Source organism: Bombus bifarius, unplaced genomic scaffold (genome assembly GCF_011952205.1).
Source record: "Bombus bifarius isolate JDL3187 unplaced genomic scaffold, Bbif_JDL3187 scf7180000007966, whole genome shotgun sequence".
Lineage (NCBI taxonomy): Eukaryota > Metazoa > Arthropoda > Insecta > Hymenoptera > Apidae > Bombus > Bombus bifarius.
This window is the reverse complement of record NW_022884352.1, coordinates 4942765-4968009: the sequence shown is the minus strand read 5'-3', so window position 1 is coordinate 4968009 and position 25245 is coordinate 4942765. Positions and strand designations below refer to the sequence as shown.

At 37.9% G+C, this 25245-nt stretch overlaps 1 protein-coding gene across 8 annotated transcripts in view; it reads left to right on the top strand.

Annotated features, from left to right (window-relative positions):
* The window catches only part of LOC117207934 (potassium voltage-gated channel subfamily H member 6), a 142486-nt gene that overhangs the window by 9689 nt on the left and 107552 nt on the right, over window positions 1-25245 (top strand). For all 8 annotated transcript variants that reach the window (XM_033448672.1, XM_033448721.1, XM_033448697.1 and 5 more), the window contains exon 2: window positions 11832-12062. In XM_033448672.1, the coding sequence (XP_033304563.1) occupies window positions 11832-12062 (231 nt within the window). The remainder of the gene's footprint in view (window positions 1-11831; window positions 12063-25245) is intronic.

The window sequence follows — 25245 nt, the reverse complement described above, 5'->3', positions numbered from 1 at the left end:
GCGCATAAGGATTGCCTAGTGTAGTTTTCCTAATAGAAAAGTCATCGTCTCAACCTCGATACCTTTTTGAGTTGAGTTGATTGTCATTTGCTTGGGAACGAATACCTCGACACACGATTCGAACGCTACGAACAATTCCATTTGCAATTGCGAGACGACGCGATACTCGTGAAAGAAGTGAAAATAAACTCGAACACTGTTCCCAGTTAACCCATTTGCGTACTAAGTTCTTCAAACTGGTCCCAAATATTGCCAATATGATCGTAATAATCGTGTCTCGTTAAAGTGGCAATGAAATTTCAAAATGTTTTATACGACACGTAGAATATACACATAAAAGTTATCTATGGAAAGCGTTAAAACATATGAGATTCTTGGACGAGTTCTTGGCTCTTCGTGAGAACCAAATAATGACGTATTACTACGTGATGGATGGATTATTTGTTTCTCAGGATGTTTCGTGGGAAGGAAAGCAGAGATCATTAGCATTGCGATGTTTCTTCTCGTCGACACGATTCGCGAATTTTCAATCTGTAACACGTTCCGATTCGTTCGCGAGACGATTCCTAGAAATTGATGCGATGCCACGTATCTGAGGAGGTTATTTTTCATCGTCGATGTTGATCGAATCGTATATGAATCGAACACCAATCGAATGGTCCTGGAATTTTCGCGGAAATCTTAATTTGTTCGTGTCGCGTGCAAAACACGCGTCTACGACGCGTGGCATCTGTGATTTAACGTAGACCACATGTGTCGCTGAAATATCTTTCGAAATTGAGTACTGGCCTAGGCACCATTCAAATTAGTGTTATAAATACGTGTGATATTTCGCTGGAAGGGGATCGTTTCGCACATTCCTACGTTACTCGGAAAATTGTTTATAGCTCTTGGAATATTCGCGTCGTCTGGGTTACTTTTTCGCGACAGATCGTTAACACTTGCTCAATGGCGCATTCTATTAATAGCCTTGTGAGCTTTGTCTTAAAACGCCTTTCGTATTATCTTTTCCATTACGAAAACAAAGAGAAGAGATTGGTTTGACCAATTGACGTGTCTTGTAATTTTCAGTTCAAGCGATTCTCCAATGTCTGTGAAAATAATTTTAACGGTTTACCGAATGATTTTACAGTTTTATGAAAATCTTCTTAAAACATCCTCTATATCGTCCCTGTAATTTAGAAAAGAGAAAGAAGAAACAGATATAACTATAACCAATTGTTGTTTCGTAACTTCTTGTACAAGTCTTTTTAGCACGCTTACGGTGACGATCTTAACGATTTCCTGAATTCTATCTACGTTAAATTCCGCTGATCCTTTCGTAGCTTTATAAAGATTTTCTTAAGATATCTCCTGCTTTTCTTAGGCTTATAAGGGTCTTAAGACAGCTTTCATATTATTCTTCCGATTTAAAGAGGCTAAAAGGAAGACGAAGAAGAAGGAGATGTCAGTTTAGTCAGTCGGTGTGTTGTATTTTCAGTGCAAGCCTTTCTAGAACGCTTATGGAAATAATTACCACGGCTAGTGCAAGCGACGCGCAATTTTCGCCCCTAGGGAGTTCTTTGAGCGTCCAGCTGTGCGGTTTATTGTTTTTCATTTGCTCGATGCTGTGCAGTCGATTCGCGGGTTCTTTGAAGATATCTCCCTTCATTTTCACGACTCACTCGTCGGTGTATCTGCAACGTCGCGTTCAAATAGCCGTTTAATTGCGTCGTTTTAACCAAAATTAAACGTAGACCGTGATTTCATACAGGATATCATTCAACAATCGCCGATATGATTGCTTTTCTTAATGCGAGAATTTGCCATCGAAGAATAATACCTTCGAATTCGATAGCGCGAATCCATGCGATGAAAATAAACCATGATCGAGCTTGAAATTTCCCAGAGACCTTCATACGATTACGGCCCAGTATCGAGGAGCCTGAGAATTCAATAATTTCCACCAAAATCTAATCCTATTTTCAAGGTATGGAAATCTATCTTCCGTGTATAATCCGCGTGTTATCCTAGAAACGAGATACCAATCTAATTTTCCTTCCGACTCGAAATATTCATCAGCCACGCTGGTTAAACTTTTAAACGATTACTGCGAGCAGCGAAATAACTCGCAAAAATTGGTGTATGCAATATTATCGTTAAACGTGGGTATAGTGATTTAGATATTGTTTTATCGAGGCATAAAAGTTGTTTCAGAATAATAGATACTTTATAGAAGCTTGCAACAAATTGCAAAATTTCTATAGTTTAGAACAAAAATTATTTGAAATTCTTTTTAATAACTACGATGTTAGGAAACGCACACAAGAGTTCGCGATTTAAATTATCCGAGAAAGAGATTGCAAATGAAACGTTGTACTGGCCCAACGTTGATTCTTGATACTTGAAAAACATGCAACGTAGCACTGTGTTGTTGCTTATCAAACGTAGATATTCCTTCTTTTTATAGTATTTCCTTGCACATTCCAATATAAGAATTTCTTATTTCGTTTCCTTAGTTTTCATGTGTACATGCAATCTGTCTTTTCTTCGCGTTAATCTTATAATCGATATTTGTATACCTACACGATAACATTGAATAGATAAATTTTGATGACCTACCCCTTAAGGAATCAAACGCGACCATTTTTGGACTTGCTAGATCTCTTCATCCTATGTCCTTAATAAGATTGATGGTTTCGAGAGCAGCTGTAGGTTTCATCCACCATGACGCAGTCCCTCGAAATATTCCAATGCGTTGAGTTACGAGCTGCAAAATCTTAGATTGTCGTTCTTTCGCGGAACTTCTATTTTCTTCGGCGACACGAGGCGCAAGTGCGTTCTTGGCACGGAAGGCCTGCTGCATACTTCACCGGAATCCCCGGTGGACATCGGTTTAAAGAAACCGTGCAGAAACGATGACTAACGTCGCCAGGAGGGCCACGAGAGCAAAGAAGAAAGCAGCGCGGGAGGAAAGTTACCAAATCCCCATTCACTTCCTCGACGACGATTCCAATCTAATAATTCAATGACTCGTTCCACTTTCCTGATTTCCAAGCGGTGTATACCCATGCGTTACGCGCGCCCTGGCTAACGTAAACAAAATATCGACGCAGATTTTCCGCTTGGTCGTGCGATATTTGTTCTGTAGGCAATCGTATATTTAAGGCCCCATCGCTCTTACAAGCTTCCTTCTACCTTGTTTCTCGCCGCAAAAACCATTGAGACATATTTCAGCTTGAAAAGATTTACAACAAGTTAAGGAGACAGTCGTTTCATACGAGTGAGATAAAATTATTGGTGAAATTTGACAAGTTACCAGCTTGTAGCATTCGTAACATTTTGGCGAAACGTTATAAAATCATAAAGCTCAATGTAAATTCAACGTAACGAAAAGATTTATAACGAATTGGGAGCAAGGACGTTTTACATAATTGAACTAACGTTAATAATTACCGGTATTAATATACATTTTAATCAGACTTTAGGATTGTTACAATTATAAAATTCAACCTGTAAGCTCTACCGACGACGAGTCATTAATAAACGAAAACAATGGTTGATGCGTCTGTAAACAGTCTGCATAAATGTTTACGTACAGCCTACTAACATTATTAATTAGTAAATTAACGTTGCAAGGGTTCGTTTCCAAACTTTCGTCATTCTCACACGCTTCGACCTTATTTTGCAAACGCAATTTTCATTAAAACACTTTTGAGCACAGAAAAATCGAAACCAGGTTGGGAAACGCGAAGAAAGCTTTAAATAAAAATCTCAGAGGGATCAGGTTGAGATATACACACTCTCAAAATTAGCCTGGAACTACAAACACGTCAACCTTGCTCCAACGACGTTGTAATTCAACTTCCCTGGTTCTAGCACAATATCGACAGGTTGGTGGCGTTCTTCCGCCTTTTTTCGCTTTCCTCTTTCTTATCCTCCGCGCTCTGTTGTGGCCGAAGAGAAAACCTGTTCGACCTGGGTCACAGACGGATCACGGGCCAGTTCTATGTTTATATATAGGATGTTTAAATCGAACCGCGTGAGCGGATTTAACTTTAACGCGACGACAAGGTCGCTCCAGCTTGTCACAACATTTGCTTGTGGGCTAGCGTGACTACATCGTATTTTCGGGTTTTCGGCTATAAGACGAATCGGCCGACTCGGCTTTATCGTTCAAGGACGGTTCAGTGAGATAAATCGAGAATCATCGCGGAGTGTATCGATGCCGTGGATCGACCATATGCAAACTGTAATCCGTTCTGTTGAATGCAGCCACGAGTTAACAGACGATCAACGGGGGCGATCGTGGAACCTCTTGGAAGTTTGCTTTGTTAGCTTGTTACGTATCGCTACCGAAGAAAGCTGCGTGTTTTCTTCAGTTCTTCGCCGACTTTCGCTGATGCATAGCGATTCGTGAAAGTGCCGGAGTGGATTACTTAACCTTCACCCTTTCTGAATGCTTTGTGTGGTTTGTATGAGATATTCTGGAATTTTGTTACGAGTTTCCTGTGATATAAAGTACCGTGGTTGTATATTGGTAAAATTTAAAAGGAATTCTAAAATGCATAGCAATTCATTACATTTTGTATTGTGTACTGTGGTGAGTTATGGATATTACAATTGTACAGAATGATTCACATAACTTGTTCACCTCGTAAGGTATGCGTTTTATAAAGGGAAAAAATGTTTTATAGAGAAATTGCACGTTATGCTTCTTTTTCGTAAACAACCGAGATATGAAGTTGTAAATTTTTGTTAATAAAATTCATAAAAGAGTATCGGTGATAAATATTCAAATATTTTCATGGATCACTACGCACATGTTAGACTGCATAAAAAGAACATTCAACGATAAATTGTTGCGATACTTCAAGTAGTATATCTCGATTGAAACGTATTAATTTGTTAAAAGGAAGTAACGCGTTTAAAAGGGCGATAAATAATAATCGATTTAATAATAAATAATGTAACTACGTGTAACGTGGAGGGACATTAAAGGCGACCCCATGGAGATAAGAATAACGCTGCTTTTCTATCCATAAATACGAAACATTGATTTATAGTTGTCAGATTGGATAATTTAACATGCGTCATATGGCGTTTACCGCAACTCTAAATCCTCGTATTGTCGTGGCGGAAACAAAACTCGCAGTAAGTTCCAATTCCGTATATTTATAACCGACCGAGTGGCTATGTAAACGTGAAATGTCGTTTGTTACGATAGAATTGGTACACGGTGCCAGTTTCTGCTCTCCGATTATATAGAAATTTCGCTAGAAATTAAGATAGCGTTCCTTAAGAACATTCTTTTGAGAAAATCGCATCTATGCTTCGCGCTATAACTTCAATAGGGAAGATCGAAAGGAAATTTTAAGATATCTGCACGATGATATTCTTTTGAGACTTTTCTACATTAACATTAATTCTTTATAGATGTAAATCGCAGATGAACGATTGCAAATCGATGTTTCACGTTCGATTTTGGCATACTTTCAACATTCACCATAATTGCGCCCTTTCATAAAAATTCATAATTTTCCACTGTTACTTTCTCTTCGTAAAACAAATAATCTTTAATCCAAACGTATTCGTTTAACACTTTTTTCAGATTTAAGTTTTCTAGTTTACATTACAGCGGAAGACTTAAGAATCGATTCGTCAGAAATATTCTACAAGCTCATCGATAAGTATCTCTTCTAAATCTTCTCCAATTTAGGTTCGTCTTTTTTATTTGTAAATTGTGGAATACCCCGTAACTATACCATTTTCAGAAATGCTCGATTAACACTTTCACTTATCACTTACTCTACGAACTTTATCTTACAAACGATCGCAAGCATTTGTTCTCGGTTCTTGAAAACGGATGTATATCTATGCTCATGGAACAGAAGAAATTGAGGGCCGTGATCAGTTTAGCGACTCGAAAAGATAAGAGAGCCGAGGCGGTCAGTATTTTGGAACAAACGGATAGCAAAGTAGTTCTCGCGGCTAAGTGACATCCTTGGCAAAGGGCCCAGCCCTGCGAGCCTGTCTCAGATGCGAACTCGGCAAAATCTATTTCTGGTTCGGCCGATAAACTCGCCACAGCGAATGAGATTCGTAAAAAGAACCCACGCGTCTCGTTTGTCCCTAGTCTATCCACGATTCGCACTTGTTCTCTCGTAGGGTTTCACGCCGCCTAATCGCGCGGTCAGATTGTACAACCTTCTAAAACGATTCCGTTTGAAAATTCCTTTGATCGTGTCGTGATACATTCCCGGATAGCCCTGAGAGTCACCGGAAGCGCAAACCCACGGAAAATGATCGTGAATCCTCGTTACTGTTTCCACAAACCGAGAATTAATGAATACAATTTGTGGAATTTGACTATTTTAATATCGTACAGTTGTGAAATTCGAGAATCTTCGGCTACCGAAGGATTTGAAAACTGAAAGATCTAAAAATTCTAGACTTCTAGAGTTCCCCTAAGATCCAAAAGTTCAAAAGCTCTAAAGTTTCAAAGTTTGGAAATTTGAAAATTCCAAAGTTTCAAACTTGCAAAATTCGAAACTTTTAAACGTTTAGAATTAAAAAATTCCAAAGCTCGATCATTGCATCGGAATATTAGACAGGAGATAGATAGACCAGATAGAAGACCAGAATACTGATTGTTACGATGATCGTGCAACGTCAAAAATGGAAAAAAATTCTCTCTCGAGATTGCCATTGATTGATTTTTGCCTTGATTTCCTAACAAATATAAAAGCACCAAAAAATGATCGACGATTAATCTTTGTGGTCGAGCTATGCTTTGTTGCTAGTCTGATTGCGGGCGGTATAGTGAAAAGGAGTATTAATCATGCTTAAACTACTGTACGCGAAGCTGCCACTTCCAACACCGCTCACTATTAGCCAGTAATTACTATCGATCAATCAGAATCACAGAACGAAACGATATTGATTCTCTGGTACAAGAAAACTGCAAATATTGTTGTGTTAACGTTCTAATTATTTCTACGAATATGTTTGTTAAACATTTCGATGAAATTATCTCGTGCGGAAATTAACGAGATTTTCTGATACGATAAATGAATTGGAAGTCAGATAATCGAATGCAAAGACATTTATAAACATTGTTACGTTTATCCATCGAATCAGCATCATTCGTGACAAATATTTAATGACAGACGAAGGATGCTTTAAGCCACGCTATTAATTAACAAGTAATAGTAAAACAGCTTTTATTCGCTGCTCTCTTAGATAGTCAATTCTTACGCGAGTTTTCATAATTGCTAGCACTTTAGTCGAATTATCATGCTACGAAATTAATACCTGAGGAACGGTAGTAGCGGAGGCTGTACGAGAAAATGAAAATGAAACGGATGAATTTGCATGTTAACGGGATAGTTTAAATCATTTCTTTGACACCATGGAACCAGAGTTTTAATCTTGCCTCGCGTTACAAAATACGCGGTTGTTTCGCTGTGGGAAACAGCAAAATTTAACGCGCGTTTTATATCATACATGTTCTCTTTAAACTGTACGCGCTCGCTTTAAATTCCGAGCTACACGTTAAACAAATAAAATAACACTTGTAAATATGGCAAATTTTTCATATTTTCGATATTTAGGTCATTGATACTAATGAAAGCGATATTACAAAGATCTTTCTCATTTTTGGTAGCCCTTTGGTAGTCCACTTAATTTCCTACTTTAAATTCTCCACTATTAAACAAATAACTGCAATAGAAAATATACATCGCTCCCCAACCGTTTAATACCTAAAATAGCATTATCACAAGAAATGTTTATCCCAGCCGAAATATTCTCTTTCGATTCTTCCACTCAATTTCTCGTGACATTTTATCCCTCTGTCCGAAACATTCAAACATACCCGTCGTTTGCTCCAACTTGTATCTATCGATTTCACAAGTTTTCTCTACCTTTTGATCCGCCTGTCCGATTCTACGAGCCATTTGCTCCTAAATATCACGGCATTTATCCATTGCACGTGCGTCAACGCGATTCGATTCATAAGCCGACGTTGGATCACGTGCGCCGCGTTGCATCCGGAACCGATGATTTCGCCCGTCGATGTTTAAACAGGCTGTCGATGGTCACGTAATATTCGTGATAATTTCATCCAGCACGTTCCCCCTGGCGTTGGTCAACAATGCCACGGGCCGCGCGTTCCTGCGCATTTTCAATTTTCCTTCATTAAACGCGACTGTCCTTCGTAGAATGCTTAAGCATCGAACGGGGACGAGACGAGGGTGAACCGATGGTAGCCGTGGCACGCGGTGCAATTCGACCGTTCTCGAGGCTGACATTTCTCTTGGATTCTGGTACGACGTCTGGTACTCTTGCGACGCACTTGAAAATCGTCGCCTTCGAATTCGCGCGCCCTCGAATCTACCCCGCCACGGGGAATTTCGACCATCGTTAGGAACCGCTATTGTACCGTGAGGGGTTGCTACACCCTAAATTCAACTCCGTCCCCCTTATTTTCGCTGTGGAATTTTCTGTCTCCTTTTTCATCCTTATAAGACAAATTTATTTGTGTTTATTGGGATTACGCGAATCATTGTTGTTTATCAGGATGTATAATACATAGGGTGGGACGCGTAATAGTTTGAAGGAACGACGTTTCAAATGAAAGTTGGCGAGATTAGTTCTTTTGTAGGATTTGTAGAGGACGTGTTATTGTCATGGTCAAAATCGTTTTTTAAAATGGAACTGTATCATGTATTTCTTTCTGCGCGTTTAGATTCTTTGGAACATTCTGCGTCAAAAAGTATTCACGTATTACGATATTTAAAGAGATCAACAATTCGTGAGATAATTTAAATTAAAAAGTGAGATGCTTCGTATAAAAATCTGCAATATGTCACGAATTATTGATTTTGTTGACATTGCACCTGTACGCATTGTTGGACAGAATGTTCCGAGGAATCGATCTATTAAAGAGAACAACGGAAGTTTCGCATAAAAAATATCTAACCCGAACTCATAGAAGCAAGCTGCTGCTTTCTCAGAATTTAGTATTAATCGTGTACTTAAGCAATAAAATTGAGAAATTGAGAAAATCTGATATTGATCGATTTGCTTTCTCAAATAAATGTTAATATGGTCGACATCTTCTATTATTATAAATTGCAAGTTCGAGTTCTCATTTTTTATTAACGTACCTCAAAACTTCGGCGAATTAACTTTCATCTCATTCCGCTGCAACGGTTAAGCGTGAACATCTTCCTCGGCGTCTTCGATTTAATAACCAGCTATAATGGAACAAACGGAGTACAGATCAAAAGAACACACACAGACAGGAATTCTGAAGTTGCGAAATTGCGAAGCTGCATGTACCCATTGCGACCTTCGTCCTAAATCCGGCATCAGTCTTAGAGTGTACACCATAAAATATTTTCGTACCAACCATTAAGTTTGTCTGCTGCGGATGTCGTAAGCCTCGGTTAATTCGCCTCGTTTCTAACTCAGCCACACTTTTTGGACGTTTTTCGAGTATACCTCAAAGGGGCTCTTCTCGAGTAAATTTGCACGTGCAATGCTAAATCTGGCACTTGCGGCCACTCACGCTCGCTTTCACATCTTTCGTCTGCAATACGATTTATCAAAAAATATATACATATCGTTCACAAAGAATGTTCAAGAATCTATTACAATCGTCGACAAAAATAATAACGAGCGATTAAAATATTTTTATCAACGTTAAATTTTTAAACATCCAGTTGATCGTATCGTCTAATATTTACATCTAAAGAGATGAAATTGTTCTTCAATTTTTACACGAAGATTTTAATGTTCATTGGAGTCGTGGGAATCACTATAGTTTACCGAGATGTACTATGAATCGATACTTATTTTTAGGAAAATAAGCTTGAAAGGTGCTACCGCTCGATAGAGCGGCAGTCTCTTCCTCTCTCTTTGCGCGAGTCTCCAGTTCGTTGAACATTCAAGGGTTGAAAACATTTGGTAAATTTACTTCTTTAATGGTTCTCGTCAAATTTGTTTCCGTTTCCATGCACGGATATCGCGCGCGATCGCCAAAAGCCTGTACTTCGATTGTTTCGAATAACGTACACCGCTTGTAAATACTTTGGATCGACGGAATGTTAAGGGATGCGAAACAATCAGGGACGTCGACGGGGAATAAAGCGCGGACGTTACTTCGTGAACAAAAAACCGACTGCACATTGCACGTCGTATCGATCTGTATACTCCTATTGCTCTTTTCTTGTCCTGCTTTGCAAATTCTATTCGAACTGCTGTCTCTTTATTAAGCCATCGAGGATTAAATAATGAAATAACGCGGCAAAATTACGCGAGGTTATCAGAAATTGTAGGTAACACAGTAATAGGTACAGTAAAATGCTACGAGAAGCATTCAATAATCCTCTTACTTTAATTCATTTTTAATTTTATGATTCTAGAAGTTCCTGAACTACACAGTGACTCGATTATGACTTTTTACAAAATTTTTTTAGAATGATCGAAATAAGATAAATTTCAAGGACTAAAAAAGCTGTCAACTATGTGAATGACTTAAATAACATCGTCGGAGGACAAATGCGGAAATACAATATAGTATTTCGTAAAAATTAAATGCTATCGTGTAGTATATTTGTATACTAAGATATACATATGTAATTCTAGTGACAATTAACGTGTTCATCGATCAAATAGGAGAAGAATAATATAAAGAACCTATGTCTTCGAAAAGGCTATTTTTCTTTCTATAAGACTTTTACTAAACTCCCTACGATTAAAACGTAAAATCGCGACGCATTTCGAAAACACCCATGATAATAACTTACTTCGTTCCGTTCTTACATGTTTATGGTTTCCTTTCAACGAAAATCGCTGAATTTTCCGACGTTCTCCTACGCGATTCCCTCCTACTGTGCCTCTTAATTTTGAAGAATCGGCGACCTATAAATACATGTACATATATTCAGAATCATTCGTTCCCGTTAGCCTGTCTATCTCTTCTCTCAATTCTTAACAAGAAAAGTTAATTTCGGACATACTCGGAAGACATGCCAACCACGCATTCTAATGAGCCGATGAAACTTCACTGTGACCGAGGCTCTCTCGTTGTTTTCCCATTCCAACAATCCTGAATTTATTTTAAAGTGCTATGTATTCCTCCCACTATCATGTCTTAACAAATATTCGATATTTTCGACACAAAAGCGTGGTACGTGTTTCTAAGAAACTATCTCGATGCCACGTGTATTCATTCCACTCCAAAATTAATATATTTTCGTCTTCTGTTTCCATATATTATATTTGTAATGATGTTAATACTATTAACATATTAGATTGAGGAATAAATGGGTTTATGTTTACAAAAAAAAAGTACATCAAATGTTACTGCCTCTGTGTAAAGTCTATCTAATTGAAGGGTAATTTATTTATCATATTTCTCTATGAATACACAGTAGCTACAGAAATTATCGGTACATATCTTTATTTTTCGAGGAAGCGCTCTTTTTATCAGACTCTACACGTTTCATTTTTATAGTATCAAATTTTCTTAGGTATATGAAAATAATACTAAATGACACGAAGTCTAATATACTTGAATCTAATTAATTAATACTGCATCAAAATTGATGATTTATATTTCAGCCTCTCGGAAGATTATTTAATTAATATTATGAGCTAAATTAAAAAAGAATAATATTCTCACTGGATGCTGCCAATTGCTATTTTTATATACGTTATAATTCATAGAGTTGGTTAACTTGACCTGTAAGCGAATCATTCATGGGCGGCTCCCAGTGAATTCAGACAGACATCGATTAATTCGTAGCATCTGTTAATTAATGTCTTTCTCTTGTTCTTTGCAGATCGAAGTTTTTTAGTGGCCAACGCTCAACAGGGACTATGTCACATAATATATTGCTCGGACGGTTTCTGCCGGCTGACGGGGTTTTCGAGGGCGGAAGTGATGCAGAGGCCAGCGATCTGCGACTTCCTTCATGGGCCAATGACGTCACCCCATGCGGTCGCAGCCCTCCGCGACGCCCTCGCCGCCGGCGTCGAAAAACATTTCGAGATCCTTTACTACAGGAAAGACGGTGAGTCAACCCACTCGTCAATTTGTTCATAATTAATTGCACCGTGGAACTTGATACCTTCTAGCATATCATCGTTCCATCGATGGAATGTATAATACAGTCCTCGATATCGACTTTGTCGTAATTTTTATTCATTTCTCAAAAGAATCGAAAGCTTTCTGATTTACTAGTTCCTTTGATGTCGCTACGAGACCTCGTTCTAGGGATGAATGCTTCTCGTTCTATTTACCAAAGCCATTTTTTATTTATCAGCTCAGCAAGGTAAATAATTCATGCGAATAATTTGATCACTGGCCTTGGAATTTATTCGACGTTACAGATTTTAGAGCATTCCAATGCAAAGAATAATTTTTATTTAAGCTTTCACGATCTGAGCAATATTCAACTCTGTCAGGAATGGAAATTCACCTTGGTATATGTTTTCTGAATTAATAATTAAGAAAGTTAAACAAGTGGGATTAAACGTCTTTATTCGGAGAGTTGACGAAGAATAGAGCAATTATTAGTTACAGTGGTTATAAATATTGATGTTACGATGATACGAGGAAATGAGGAAACGAGTAACGGATTCTTCCTCGAACACGAGCGTGAACATTATAAGATTTCGTGGAGTGCGAGCCAGGAACTTAAGGTGCAAACTGGCAATATTTCCTCAAGTTGAAGCTTCGTCGAAAACGGGATACCGGACATCCTGAATTCCTATCCGGTGTGTCGACTAGTCCCGTCTTGGCAAACCCTATTAACTTCCTACGGACATTGTTTCTTGGATCTGTACTTTTGCCAAGTGTTCTATTAGAAACGTTCTAGCATTTTCTCGATTCTTCGTTACCTGAAATACGAATCGATACTTGCGCTGACCTATCGTGAAAAATCTGACGAAGAACGGAGAGCACAACTAGCTTTATAAATTCGCGAGCTATAGTTCCTAAGAGAAGTTCATATGTTCATTGTATCCAACATCTGACCTGTTTCATTTCAGGTATAATTAATCTCTTGTATTTCTTAGAATTTCAATGTTACTTTTTAGAAGATGCTAAAATATTATAGTCGATGGAAATTATTTTTCGAAATTATATACTGACTCACAAAAGTTGGCGGTATTGAAATATTAATTCAATGATAGGTTCTGCGTGCTTTAACTTCGCGCTGAGCAGCTGTAAAGTTCCCTTTAAAGTACTTTGCGTCAATCCTGGAAACTTCTTGTTGTCAGTGCTATTAACCGCCTCCCCTACTGACTCACTTCGTAACAATCATTACCGCTATGCTATACCACGTTTTATAACCCATTTCTTCAGCGAACTTTATCAGTTCAATAATTCCTTTTACTAGAATGTATTTCGGACTGTATGTGTGCTGATCGAACACGAAATGCTACCGATTTACGTCGTCTAAATAATGATTAAGGACACTTGTCACTTGAAGTTTCCTTTTTTTCATCGATTCACAGGGGATTTGGAATTTTTTCATGCGTTATGTTTGATAACTAAAATAATTAACTTGAAATTTTGAAATAATTTACTTCTTTACCAAACATCTACAAAAAATTATTTTAGAAAAATACAAGAAATAAGTTTGCTTTGGTATTTTTGTGCGGAGGAACTATACCGCCTTTTCAGAATCTTGCACATACATTTACATTTCTAAAAAAATTAAGCTTTAAATAATTTGATGACAAGACTATTTCCAATAGTTTTTAAGTGACAGCCTCTCATTCCTTTGAACGAGACTTTCAATGATTTTACTAGACGGCTTTATCGACAAGAAGTAATTTACATATTTGGCTGATGATCGTGATTTTCTGGACAGGAATCGTAGCACCGGCCTTTTCGCAGGTTGTAAGAACCGTTCCGTTATTTAGAGCGGGAAAATTGAATTTATTCGCGGGTGGATGGTTGGCTGGAACTCGATTTTGCCGTAGTGTCTGACCTTAGGCGCGGCGAGATCAATAGTCACTACTGTATAATTTATCATAGTCGTGGCACGAAGTCTGTTAGGCCATCCGAATGCTCATGGTTCGGTCCCCTCGGACTTGAGATTCGAACTTTCGTATGCTATGAACCTAACCGCATCATTCTCATTTAAAAAAAATTGCTTTTTTCAAATTAGAAATATCCGTGTTCCTTGTTTTCCATCTTGCAATGTGACAAGATTTATGCAACCGTCGTGTCATAGAAAATTTTCCAATTTAGTAAAGTGGACTCTGCTTCTTTCAACGGTATTTTTCAAATGGCGATTTGTCATCCTTTCCAAAGCAAACTTGTACGTGAAACACATCTCTAAATTTATATTATAAATCTCATAAAAAAAGAACTATTCCTCTTATTTTTTATATACCGGTTGCTTTGCAGAAAGTTGCGTGAGATTGTCAAATTTAAGACATAGAGCTGATTCTGTTCTTTTATTAAAATTTCGAAATATCACTCAGTCCATGCCAAGAATCCAATTTTGAAAAAAAATGTTCTTCTCCTTTTATTTAAATATCCACGTCTCCTGTATCCAAATTTTTGGAATGTCATTAGATCTGCATAAGTATGTAAGGCGAATATTTCTAATTTAGGAAAATAGACCTGATTCCGTGCTTTCTCATCGATATGTTATGGTATATCCCAGCTATCGTTCTACGATACCTGGCAAAGAACTAGCACGTAAAAGGTCTCGAATTTTTGCGATACAACAACGAGAAAGCAACGCGAAAATAGGATACACACGTAGCCTACGTACGACGTGGCACAAAGGAAAACGAAAGAAAGGTGCTAGCGTGAAAGAGCTGAAAGGCTGAAAGTAGTCTACTCCGACCACCTGCAGCCGCCTCTGGATGGTCTATTATAGTACGTCATGTTTCCACTGAATCTGCAAGTTACACGTTATGGATTTCCACGTTTCATGAAACGAACACCCATTGTTCTCTCTTATTTCGCTCGATGAAAGATCGTCAGAAATATCGATCGCGGGCTATGAAAATCAATCGTTCGTTTGCACAACCTCAACGGAAGATTATATTGACCGCCGCTCTTTGACTCTGTAATGAGGTGAACGATGATGATGTAGAAAGATGTAGATCTCTCTGACTGTGTTGCAGCGAAGAACATAATTCAGCTAATTACTGTAACTTTTGTATATATCGTTTTACTACAACAAACAGACGCAACAGAAATATTTTGTACAAATAAAGCTGACACGAATAATTCCTTAATATATCAAGTATCATCGAAGATGTTTTTAACAATGAGATTTTTTAATACGTTTAGGCATACTTTGCACCAGATTTTGACAATAGTTGGAACGAGTTCCATCCTGTTGCTTTTTAATTCTCTTTCGTAATTGAAGAATCGATGTCGGTGGAGACTCATAAGAGTCTCTTACCTTTTGTTTTAGAAACCCTCTACAGATTTCTCAATGGGATTGAGATTAATACTCTGCGCGTGCCATTTTGGTAGAGAGAATTTGTCCGTTCCGAACCAATTCTCTGTACTTTCCGCTGTGTATTTAGACTCTCGATCGTGTTAGGATATAGTCATTTCTCGAGGAAACAATAGATTTTCAACTATATCTGTGTCTATATCTATCTGTAAATTGTCCTGCGAAATATCTTTACATGTGTATTGATTCGTTAATACATTCTGTTAGATGCAATGATACGATCTTACTTATACAACACGCAACAACAGTGAATCGATGAATATTTTATTGACATTCGCAATTTTAGAAAGTTATTTTAAATTACTTTCAATTATTAATACCGTTACTACATACATATTTATCTTTCTTTGCAACGTAATGCTAATAGCAGCAAACGTGCTTCATAACAAGCAATAAAAACGATGAAAGAAGATATATTGGCGCCGTGGCCTTTTTTATGGGGGCTGGAAGGCTGTATTCTGAATGGCGTGAATGAAAAGGTCAAAGGTTACGGGACCAGGAAGTTCCATTCGATCCGATTAAAGATGTTCCTTAGCTGTTTCCTTTTCATTGATGTGGCGGAAATTAATGGCCATCGAGATCGGGGGCTGAAATGTCAAACCTTTATTACGCGGTTTCATGACACAGGGAAGTCTTAAATTAAAGCTTCAAGTAGCAACACCGATTGACGCTGACTTCTTGCACTGCATATGGCGTTTTATGCCAATAGAAACTAAACGAAGGCTAAAGCGAATTTCACGGAAATACAACTGAGTTTCCAAGCACTTCTCTTCTTAGTTTACTGTTAATTTCTTTATCGAGATATTTCAATGTATTACGAGATTGCTAAGAAACTTGGCAATGTTCAGGTACTTTCAAGAATTCGGTAATAATAATAATTCAAGAATCAGGAATTTAATAAAGATTTCACTTTCGCTAGAAAAATTTAAAGTTACAATTTAAAAATTATATTTATGTCTAGATATTATTATTTCCTTCGATATAAAGGAAGTCCGGGGTAATACAGCACGTGCAATGGTTGTCACTTTGTCTGTATTTGTTCCGGACTATCTGACTATTGTGGACGTTTCTGCGGAGTCTCTTCCGGTTCCAACTACTCCCATGGACATTGTTCATCTCAGACCAATGGCGAGGAATAATCTGCTATTCTGTAGGCTTCTCTCGAGCAGCGCTATTCGAGGGAACATTATATACTATTATGAGGCTGAGACTCGGAACAATTTCCACCCTTGGAAAAATAGTTTTATCATGGGATTTATCTTTGAGAAGGTTCCAGTAACATAACAATTAGTATAGAAAAAAAAAGAAAAAAAATAATCGTTTCTTAGATCCTAGAAAAGGTTGCGAGATTGCTAGAGCTTCAGAAAAGATTAAAAAGTTGTTCAAAAAGATATTTCAGAGTATGGAATTTTAGATGGTTTCATAGGATGGGATACGACATCGTACTGAATCTTGTAAGGCTTTAGACTAATAATACGTGTTATAAACGCTTAGCGAGTTAATAATTTGAAATGGAAGTTGTACAAGCAGAGTAAGTTAACTAAACCTACAGATGGAAAGGGTTAGAGATGATCTAAGATTGGGTCACACGTTCTATCGTCCTATTAATAATCCGAAGATATCTCCACAGTGGAATTTCACGTGGTAGAAATAGTATTGAATTAATATGATGTTTTGTGTTCCTATTTTTCTTGTTTTCGAATTTTCGAAGTAGATAATTCAAATACAGATATATATATAACACGATGCAAATAAATAATATAATTTTTTAGCAAAGCGCTTGAAGAAGGAAGGAATTTTATAAGTAAACAATTCAAATGTAATGAATGAATTCTCCTTGAATTTTAAGGTGGAGAATTCATATACAAATATAGGGCGAAATTTCATCAATTTATTGGGGAAGCGTTTGAGGGACGATGAAGCCTATAGATCGAATTCTAGGTGACCAAGATCTCGCACGTTCCACGAGACCAGCTAAGGAAGCTATCAAGGATCCTTTAATCAAACATAGGTATAATCACCCGCGTGCAGCCCAAGCGGTGAGAGTAGTTTCAAAGTCGGCGTATGATCGATTAATTTTCCATACTCTCGGAATCCGTCAAGGTTGTAGAGCCAGGACACTCAAGGTCAGCCTAGGGAAACTTTACACTCACGCTAATGCATATAGTAGCCGTCCACGATATATCGTGTCGCATTTTCATATCGACAAGTTTGTAAATTTAAACTTCAGCTTACGTGAAATTCAAAGCCATTCTAAGATTTCTGGTATGTTGTGATCCTTAGATTCACGAAATTCCAAGATCTTCGAGGACACCTTTTACGTAATTGTAAGAAGAAGATCTTTGTTCCGATTGAGATTCAAATTCATCATGGAAATATTTTCTTGGAGATTTTGAATCGTTTTACAACAATAGAATTCTTCCCTGACATTAGTTTTTACCACCAAAATTCTTTTCTGACGTGCCTGTGTCATTTTCATAAAATAGAATTCTTTTTTTCTTTATTCAGTATCTGTCCCTAATATGTTCATTTTACTTCTTCATTATCTTCGAATTATCTCTTATTACTAAAATTCTTTCCTTTGACATTTTTATCTTTTTGCTTTCCATTAGGATGTTTTTCTTCGCCATTCTGGCATTCTCGAGGAAAACAATTCAGATTAAAAAGAGCTTTAATCTCCTTTCGATCGAACATCAACAAACATTGCCACGAGACTGTTAGCCGGTGGTTTCTCTCCGAAGAAATCATCGACTGGATGAGTATCGATATCGTTGTTGATCGGCCCCCATCAGCAGATGTGGCTATTTCGCGAGAACCTCCTCGAGAGTGCTCTCTCGCGTTGTTACGCAACCGTGCAGAGCGTGAGGACGGTGTTTGAAGCGGCTAAGAATAGCAGTGCTTGTGTTCCACCCCTTCTCTTGTTCCTGAAACGCCCACCCTCCTCCTTCCATCGTTCGTACCCCCTTTTCGTGTGTCCCCACCAGGTATACAACGTAGTCAATGACATCACGGAAAGGCGTTCAACCTCCCCCTTCCCTGCACCATTGGCCCACACGGCGTCGGAACGTGACGTCATCACCGACGCTTCTCCTTTCCTCTCCTTTTCACCCTCCTTTCGAACCGTTTCGCCTTCGTTTCGTCTCAGCGTTTTTCCTCTCGGTATTTTTATTTCACTGTAGCTACGAAAGGTATTGGCACACATCCCTATTTTTTTTTATTAGGTTTTATGCATTCCATCCTCGTAGCATCAAATTTTTATAGTGATACGAAAGTACTATTAAATGATGCAAATATGCTTGGACAACCAGAAGAAGAATCTTTAAAGAGTTGGAGTTATTTCAAAAATATTTTTTAAGATTATGAACGCTTTTCGTTGCGAGGTGACTTTGACCTACGATCTTGTTAAAATTACCAATCACAAATACATTAAAATAAAACCATCATAATACGTAGTCGATGGAATTTGTATAATTTATGGCACGTATAATTATTTGTATAATTTACAACGAATAATTATTAAATTATATATCGCGTGTGATGAGTCTACTGTAATTTTTAATACGGTTATGTAATAAGAATATTACCTATGGACAAAATTTTATTCGAACTCTCGTTCAACATTCTTCTGCTTTGTTACCTAAACACACGTGATGCAACAGTAAATTCGTGACGTCGTACTCAGGACAGTGACACTCCGAGCGTGTTGGCTTTGCCAAAGCGTTAAGCCTCGTCTCAGAACTGGACTGTCCCGTCGGCGTAGTCTGTCCTCCGAATTTCGAAAGCTTCGCTGGGGAACCGCGGCGCTAAGAGGCCACCTAAGGTACGGGCTTGCAGTCTCTGTAACGACAGCGCGCGGACATTAGCTTCGTGCTCGATCGTTCGTGATTCTCTTACGTTTCTTCCAAATCGTGCCCTCCGAGCGTGTTCTCATTCTGTGAATAACGTTCCGATATACTTTCGAGAACCTATGTCACTGTCTCATAACTCTACCAAGTCTAAAACGTTCAAACTGTCACATACTATCAAGTATAATAATAACAATTGAATGTCACAATAATAAAATAAAATATCATTTAGCTAAAGTGAAATTTTTCATATAAGAAGAGTGCAAGTGTGGATTATTATCTAGCAATTCATTATTAAATTAATATACGTGAATGATTATAAAGGAAACGATCGAAGAATCGTGGAAATATTATTGGTCGAAGGAATTAGTATCAGAATTGTACGAGAAACGAAACTCTGTCTTTTGTTCGTCTTACACGTGGAAACTCCGATTTCATTGGAACGATATACGCGTGAAGTGGCGAGAGAAAGCAATGAGTTGCGACGTGGAGAGCCCGGAAGAACAGCGAGAATGGATCCCCATGAAATTGTAGGTTAATTTTACTTGCTCCCGTGATTCCTCGCTCCCTCCCTCTTGTTCTGGCACCAAGGCACCGAAGTTCCCTCATTAAGAACGCTATTAGCCTGTGGGAACGAGGGTAGATTTTCATCGCGAGAACCTGAAGCACCTATGATTACCAGAAGTTTTATGAATTTTCGGCTGACCGGGTAACTCGATTGTCGTTCGCTTCCTATAGTGTGATGCTCGTTTTTTTTTCTTGCTTCTGTGAACACGAAAGTGTGAAATAGCGATGATCGCACGATTTAGTAATTCTATAAACGAAGTTAACCACGTCGATCGTATAAAATATTTCAAAGTGAATATTTACTTTCAAAAAATTACGAACTTGTTTATTCGTGTAGTTACTGGATTATTTTGTTTTTACTAAAACGCGGATATTAAGATTTTGTGCTAGTTTTTATTACTGGTAATTGAGTCTCAAATGCTAGATTATTTTACTTTTAATAGTAGTTCGTTACGAATGACTGAGTTTCGAGTGCCAGAAAATTACTTCATTTTTCGAACAACCTGAGAATATGAATTTTGTATAATTGTTTCTTACCAATGATTGGGTTTCAACCGCTGAAAAATTACAGTATTTTTATAATGATACGGGAATGGGAATATCGTGCGATTGTATTGTATTGTAAGTAATTGAATCCGCAGTGCTAGGAATATATAAAAGAGTTATGTGTTTTTGACTACGGTTGAGAGAAGAGTGCACAATACTGCACAACCACTCAAACTACTGGTGGACGTGACTGAATGTGTACTGGGAATGTCCGCGTAGTTTTCTTGAACTCAGTGAAAACGACTAGGAGATAGAGGACAAGAGGATGTGTGAGTGTTACGATATATTACGTATAAAAAAAGTACTTGATAATGAGTTAACTTAATGATATTGTTTAAGTTTTATTGATATTGTTTGGTTTGAGTCCTCTTGCATTATATCGTATCGTCCTGAGGTCTTATTTTTGTTCTGGTATGTTTTATATTTTAGAATTATCTTCGACTTATAAATAAATACATGTTATGTAAATTTACACTTTTGTACGCGTAGATGTCTACCTAAATAGAGACTTATTTCACTTGCTAAGCATTATAACTAATTCTTTGCTTTGGATATTTTATAAATTTTATATATTTCTTTATATATTTTTATTTGTCATATTATATACATTTTACACTTTTAACTTTCCCATAATCACATAAATATTCACGGTCTAACAATAAAATACCATTCCATATATTCATAAGCATATCTGGTGATGGCGTTAGTCCCAGAATTTTTTACAAAAGGAGTGACGTCAAACCATCCCTAAAGTTATTTATTTGGGGAGCGTTTCCACGATATTTCATAATGCGAAGAAGCCTGGCCAATTGTCACGTTCCGGCGAAACGCGTTCGAAACTGCTGAACACGACGACGCGACGGAAGGAAACAATTTATACGATAAAAGATCTGACAGTGGCGGAATATTTACGGAAAAGACAAATCGAACAACTTTTCGATCTTCGACGAGACTTAGAAAGATTTCTGAAGATGGTGGCGAGGTTAGATGTTTAACCAGAAAAAAGTTTTATCTGGTTAAAGAAGATTCTGCTCGAAGAGAACGAGAAACGGAAAGGTCAGGTTCTTCTCGCAACAAAAGGGTGGTTTCTTTCGTGGAAGGGAAAGGTCGAATTCACGGCAGTCCGTTCGATACAATCCAATCTCTGTTATTCAAAGGGATAGGAAGAATCGTGAAGATAAGAAACATCGGCGGGCAAACGTCCACCTTTCACGATAGATAGACGCGATAGCCCTTCGAGATTGTATGTTTCGCGTTTCAAGGACCTTGAATGTTTTACTTCGAATCTGATATATTTTGTAACCAACCTTGACTTCCCAGAGGCGCGTAATTTTACTTCGATTCTTGTTTCTCGCATAAACTTGAATTTTAAAGTAGACTAAGTGTTTCAAGGACTGGGTGCTTAACAGTCTTGTTATAAATAAGCTTCCGTTCAGATTTTTCTGTTTCATGGAAACAGTCAACATTTACTCTTCTTTCTTTCATTCGCCAACATTCATCGGAATTAGATCCTACGGACCTTCGAATATACAACTTCGTTCCTTTCTCTTAAAATCGAATTTTACACCAGATTTAGTAATCTTCCTGTAATTTATCGTTCGTTAAGCTGGCCCTATTTCATGAAAAAGATCCTTAGTAATCTTCCTGTCGTAAAATAATCTTACTAATTTTCTATAATTTATCTTTTGTTGGTGTGCCTCTGTTTCATGAAAAAAATCCACATTTTCTCTGCCTTCTTTCATTTGAAATAAGAAACACCATTGTAACCAAGAATAAAGCGTCTTCATCGAAACTAGACCACGTAATCCTTCAAGATCAGCAATGCCTTATTTAAGAAACCTTGGTGGACCTGTTCCTTGATGGAGATACGTTCCCGATTGTACCTTGACATCGCGAAAATAGCTGATTCTTGTTCGTCTTTCATGCTTGCCGATCAACTCCGTCGGATTATAGTCGCGCGCGATTAGGGTCATCCGGAGTAAACCAGGTGAACGTCTCCCTTCCCGTTGCTCCTTTGTGGACGTTTGACATTTTCCTGGGCTGGTCACGTGGCCGTTTTTGGCAAGTATATCGGACGACGGGGTTTCGCGATTCGTAAGCCCGAAAGCACACTTCGGAAAGGGAGCGGACCTCACCAAGAGGGTAGAAGAAGGAAACAGAGAAATAAACGAGGAAGAAGGAGAGAGAGAAAGCGCATGCTATTTCTGTGCATTGCTTGGCCTGCAGCACACGTTGCCACGTCACAGGGGCATTGCACTCGGTGACGTCACGAGGGCACAGCGTCATCGACCAATTGGAGGGAGCCGTTAACCCATTAACCACTCGGCTATTCGTTCCACTGCGGTATCATGACCTCCTCACTATCCACCAATCGTTTTACTAGACATCCAGGACCTCATCGTGCGATAATTTCATAAACTAGTGTGTTTCTGTCTTACGTTATTACATACATCAATCGTATTAATTGATAGCCAGAGCCTGGAGTACTTAGTAGGTAGTTCGATACATTGATATTTTTTTTATCGATCTTATCAATTTGGAGCCTATCACGGTTTTAGATGAGGTGTGGACTTGGAAGAACCTTGGACCCAGTCAACGAGGGAATCGTGGAAATATGGAGCATTTTTTGAAATTGTACTATTTAAATGGGCATAAATACAGGTAGTTACAGATTCAATTATAAATAATTACAAGTTCAGTTTTTAATGGTTACATCATGTTGAAGGGGTTACCAATGGTTGGCATTAGACTTGTCGGTAATGCTATCGGAGTGAATGGTATGACTAACAGTGCTAGAATTAATTGAAGCATTTAAATTAGAGAAACAGTTGTGTGCAGGTCAAAATTTACAGTCTACTCGAAATATCAAATTTTTATTAAACATAGGAGATATCCGAAGAATTTATGAGTATATTATCGTTAGACCGCAGCTATTTATACAAATTGATATTTTTGTGAATGGAAAAAGATCGGATCTGAATAAGAGATTTATTTTTCCTATTAGGCACGAGACCAACTAATTTACTGTGGATATTTTATATAGTTTTGTATATCATATATATTCTGTATACTTTTAAACACAGTCTACAAATGCGTATAACGATATATCATACTTTTTCACACTAACGATATATCGTACTTCAACATGCCGAATGACATACCCAAAATTCAAGCAAGCGATGATCCTGAACATTTTCCATAAACTGTCATGATCAAGTGGAAGTATTACTATACGATATCGTCAATTATCAATTTGGTGGATGGTGCACAAGGTCATCGTGCAAGCATGCAGTAGTTGGATCAGGAAGGGCCATGTGTAAATTAGCCGAATTAGAGTGGACTGGATGTATTTCTGGACGCTGGGCGCACCCCGAAGGGGATGCTTATTTATAGTGACCGCACGGTAGTACGTTGAAGCAATTTTAGAAATTCATTTGGCTATTTCTTCACTACCTCGCGCCATGTATTATCGATGGCTGTTTCATTTTTTCTTTCCATCCAAGTCCCCACAAATTTGCCTCATCCTCCAACCAAATTATGTTTTGTTCTATGTTGTTACAAAATGTTCAAGTTAATTTACACGTTCCAATTTCAAACGTATACTTTCTCGTCGTCCCGAGGATCGAAGAATTTCTTTCGGTTCGTCGGATTCGTTTTTTTCCTCGTGTAACGTGGACAGCAGCTTCTGCTGTTGTCGCGTGGTCTAAAAATATGTATAAAGACGGAACGACCTTCGAGATTCCGTCGAGTATCGCGATTTTGTCGAACAAATCGCGCAGCAAGAAGATTCGTGATCCGAGATGTCGGCTTACCTTCCTCCTCGATGTCTACGAACAAAATTCCATCTCTTGTACCTTTTATTTTTTTATCTCGTGTTGTCGTACAGTTGACAAAGTTGACAAGTAGTGTTTAAATTAGAATTTTCTACGCAGTAACTTTATTTTTCATGTGCCTCTTTTGATGAAGCGCCACAGGATTCTAAACGTGTGTATCGTGAGGACATTAGAAGTATCAATACGAGTTTATTAATGTCCGCTGGTCTTGAAATAGACACGGACCATCGGACTCTTTCACTCTTTGGGGCGCAGTCATCACAAAACAGTTACACACTCAGCCACCGTTATGCTATTGTTCATCATAAAGCTTCGATATGCGAATTTATTACTAACTTCGTCACTTTAAAATTCTACGGTAGAACTAGCGAGCCCGTGAGGATGACGGATTTCAGACTTTCTTTTTTAACAGTTACTTAAAACATACAGTTGATTTCTGTCAAAGTTAATATTGATTTTTACCTAATTCTAGATAAGGTTATATAGACAAATTTATTTTCATTAATATCATTTGAATTGACTCACATATACATATATAGAAAATTTAAGTACGTATTACAGACCAGTAGATTCAGTGTTAATATTTCTCCCGGTCATTCCAAGATAAAATAGAAATTTAAAGAGCCTTCCAGTGTCTCCCCGTAATAATAACCATTTCTATAAAACCGAGGGTTTATCGAAAGCCAGGAGCTTTTAAAAAAATCGATCGACCAAGTGTTTTATCCAGCGGAGGGATTATTGGTACTTTTTTCCAAGGGAAGACGATGCAGGCTCCACTGAAAGAGCATCGTCTGTGTCTCTCTTATGCTTTGCCTCATTCTCTCGACAAGGACGTTGCGCTGAATGAATGCAGCGTGCGTTCACCCTTGTTGCTTGCGCATCCCTTTCTCATTTCTCAGCTCTATCTTTGCCTTTCTCTCTATTTTTTTGCCATTTCTTTTTACTCCTGCTTTCGTAGAAACAGGTCTCGAC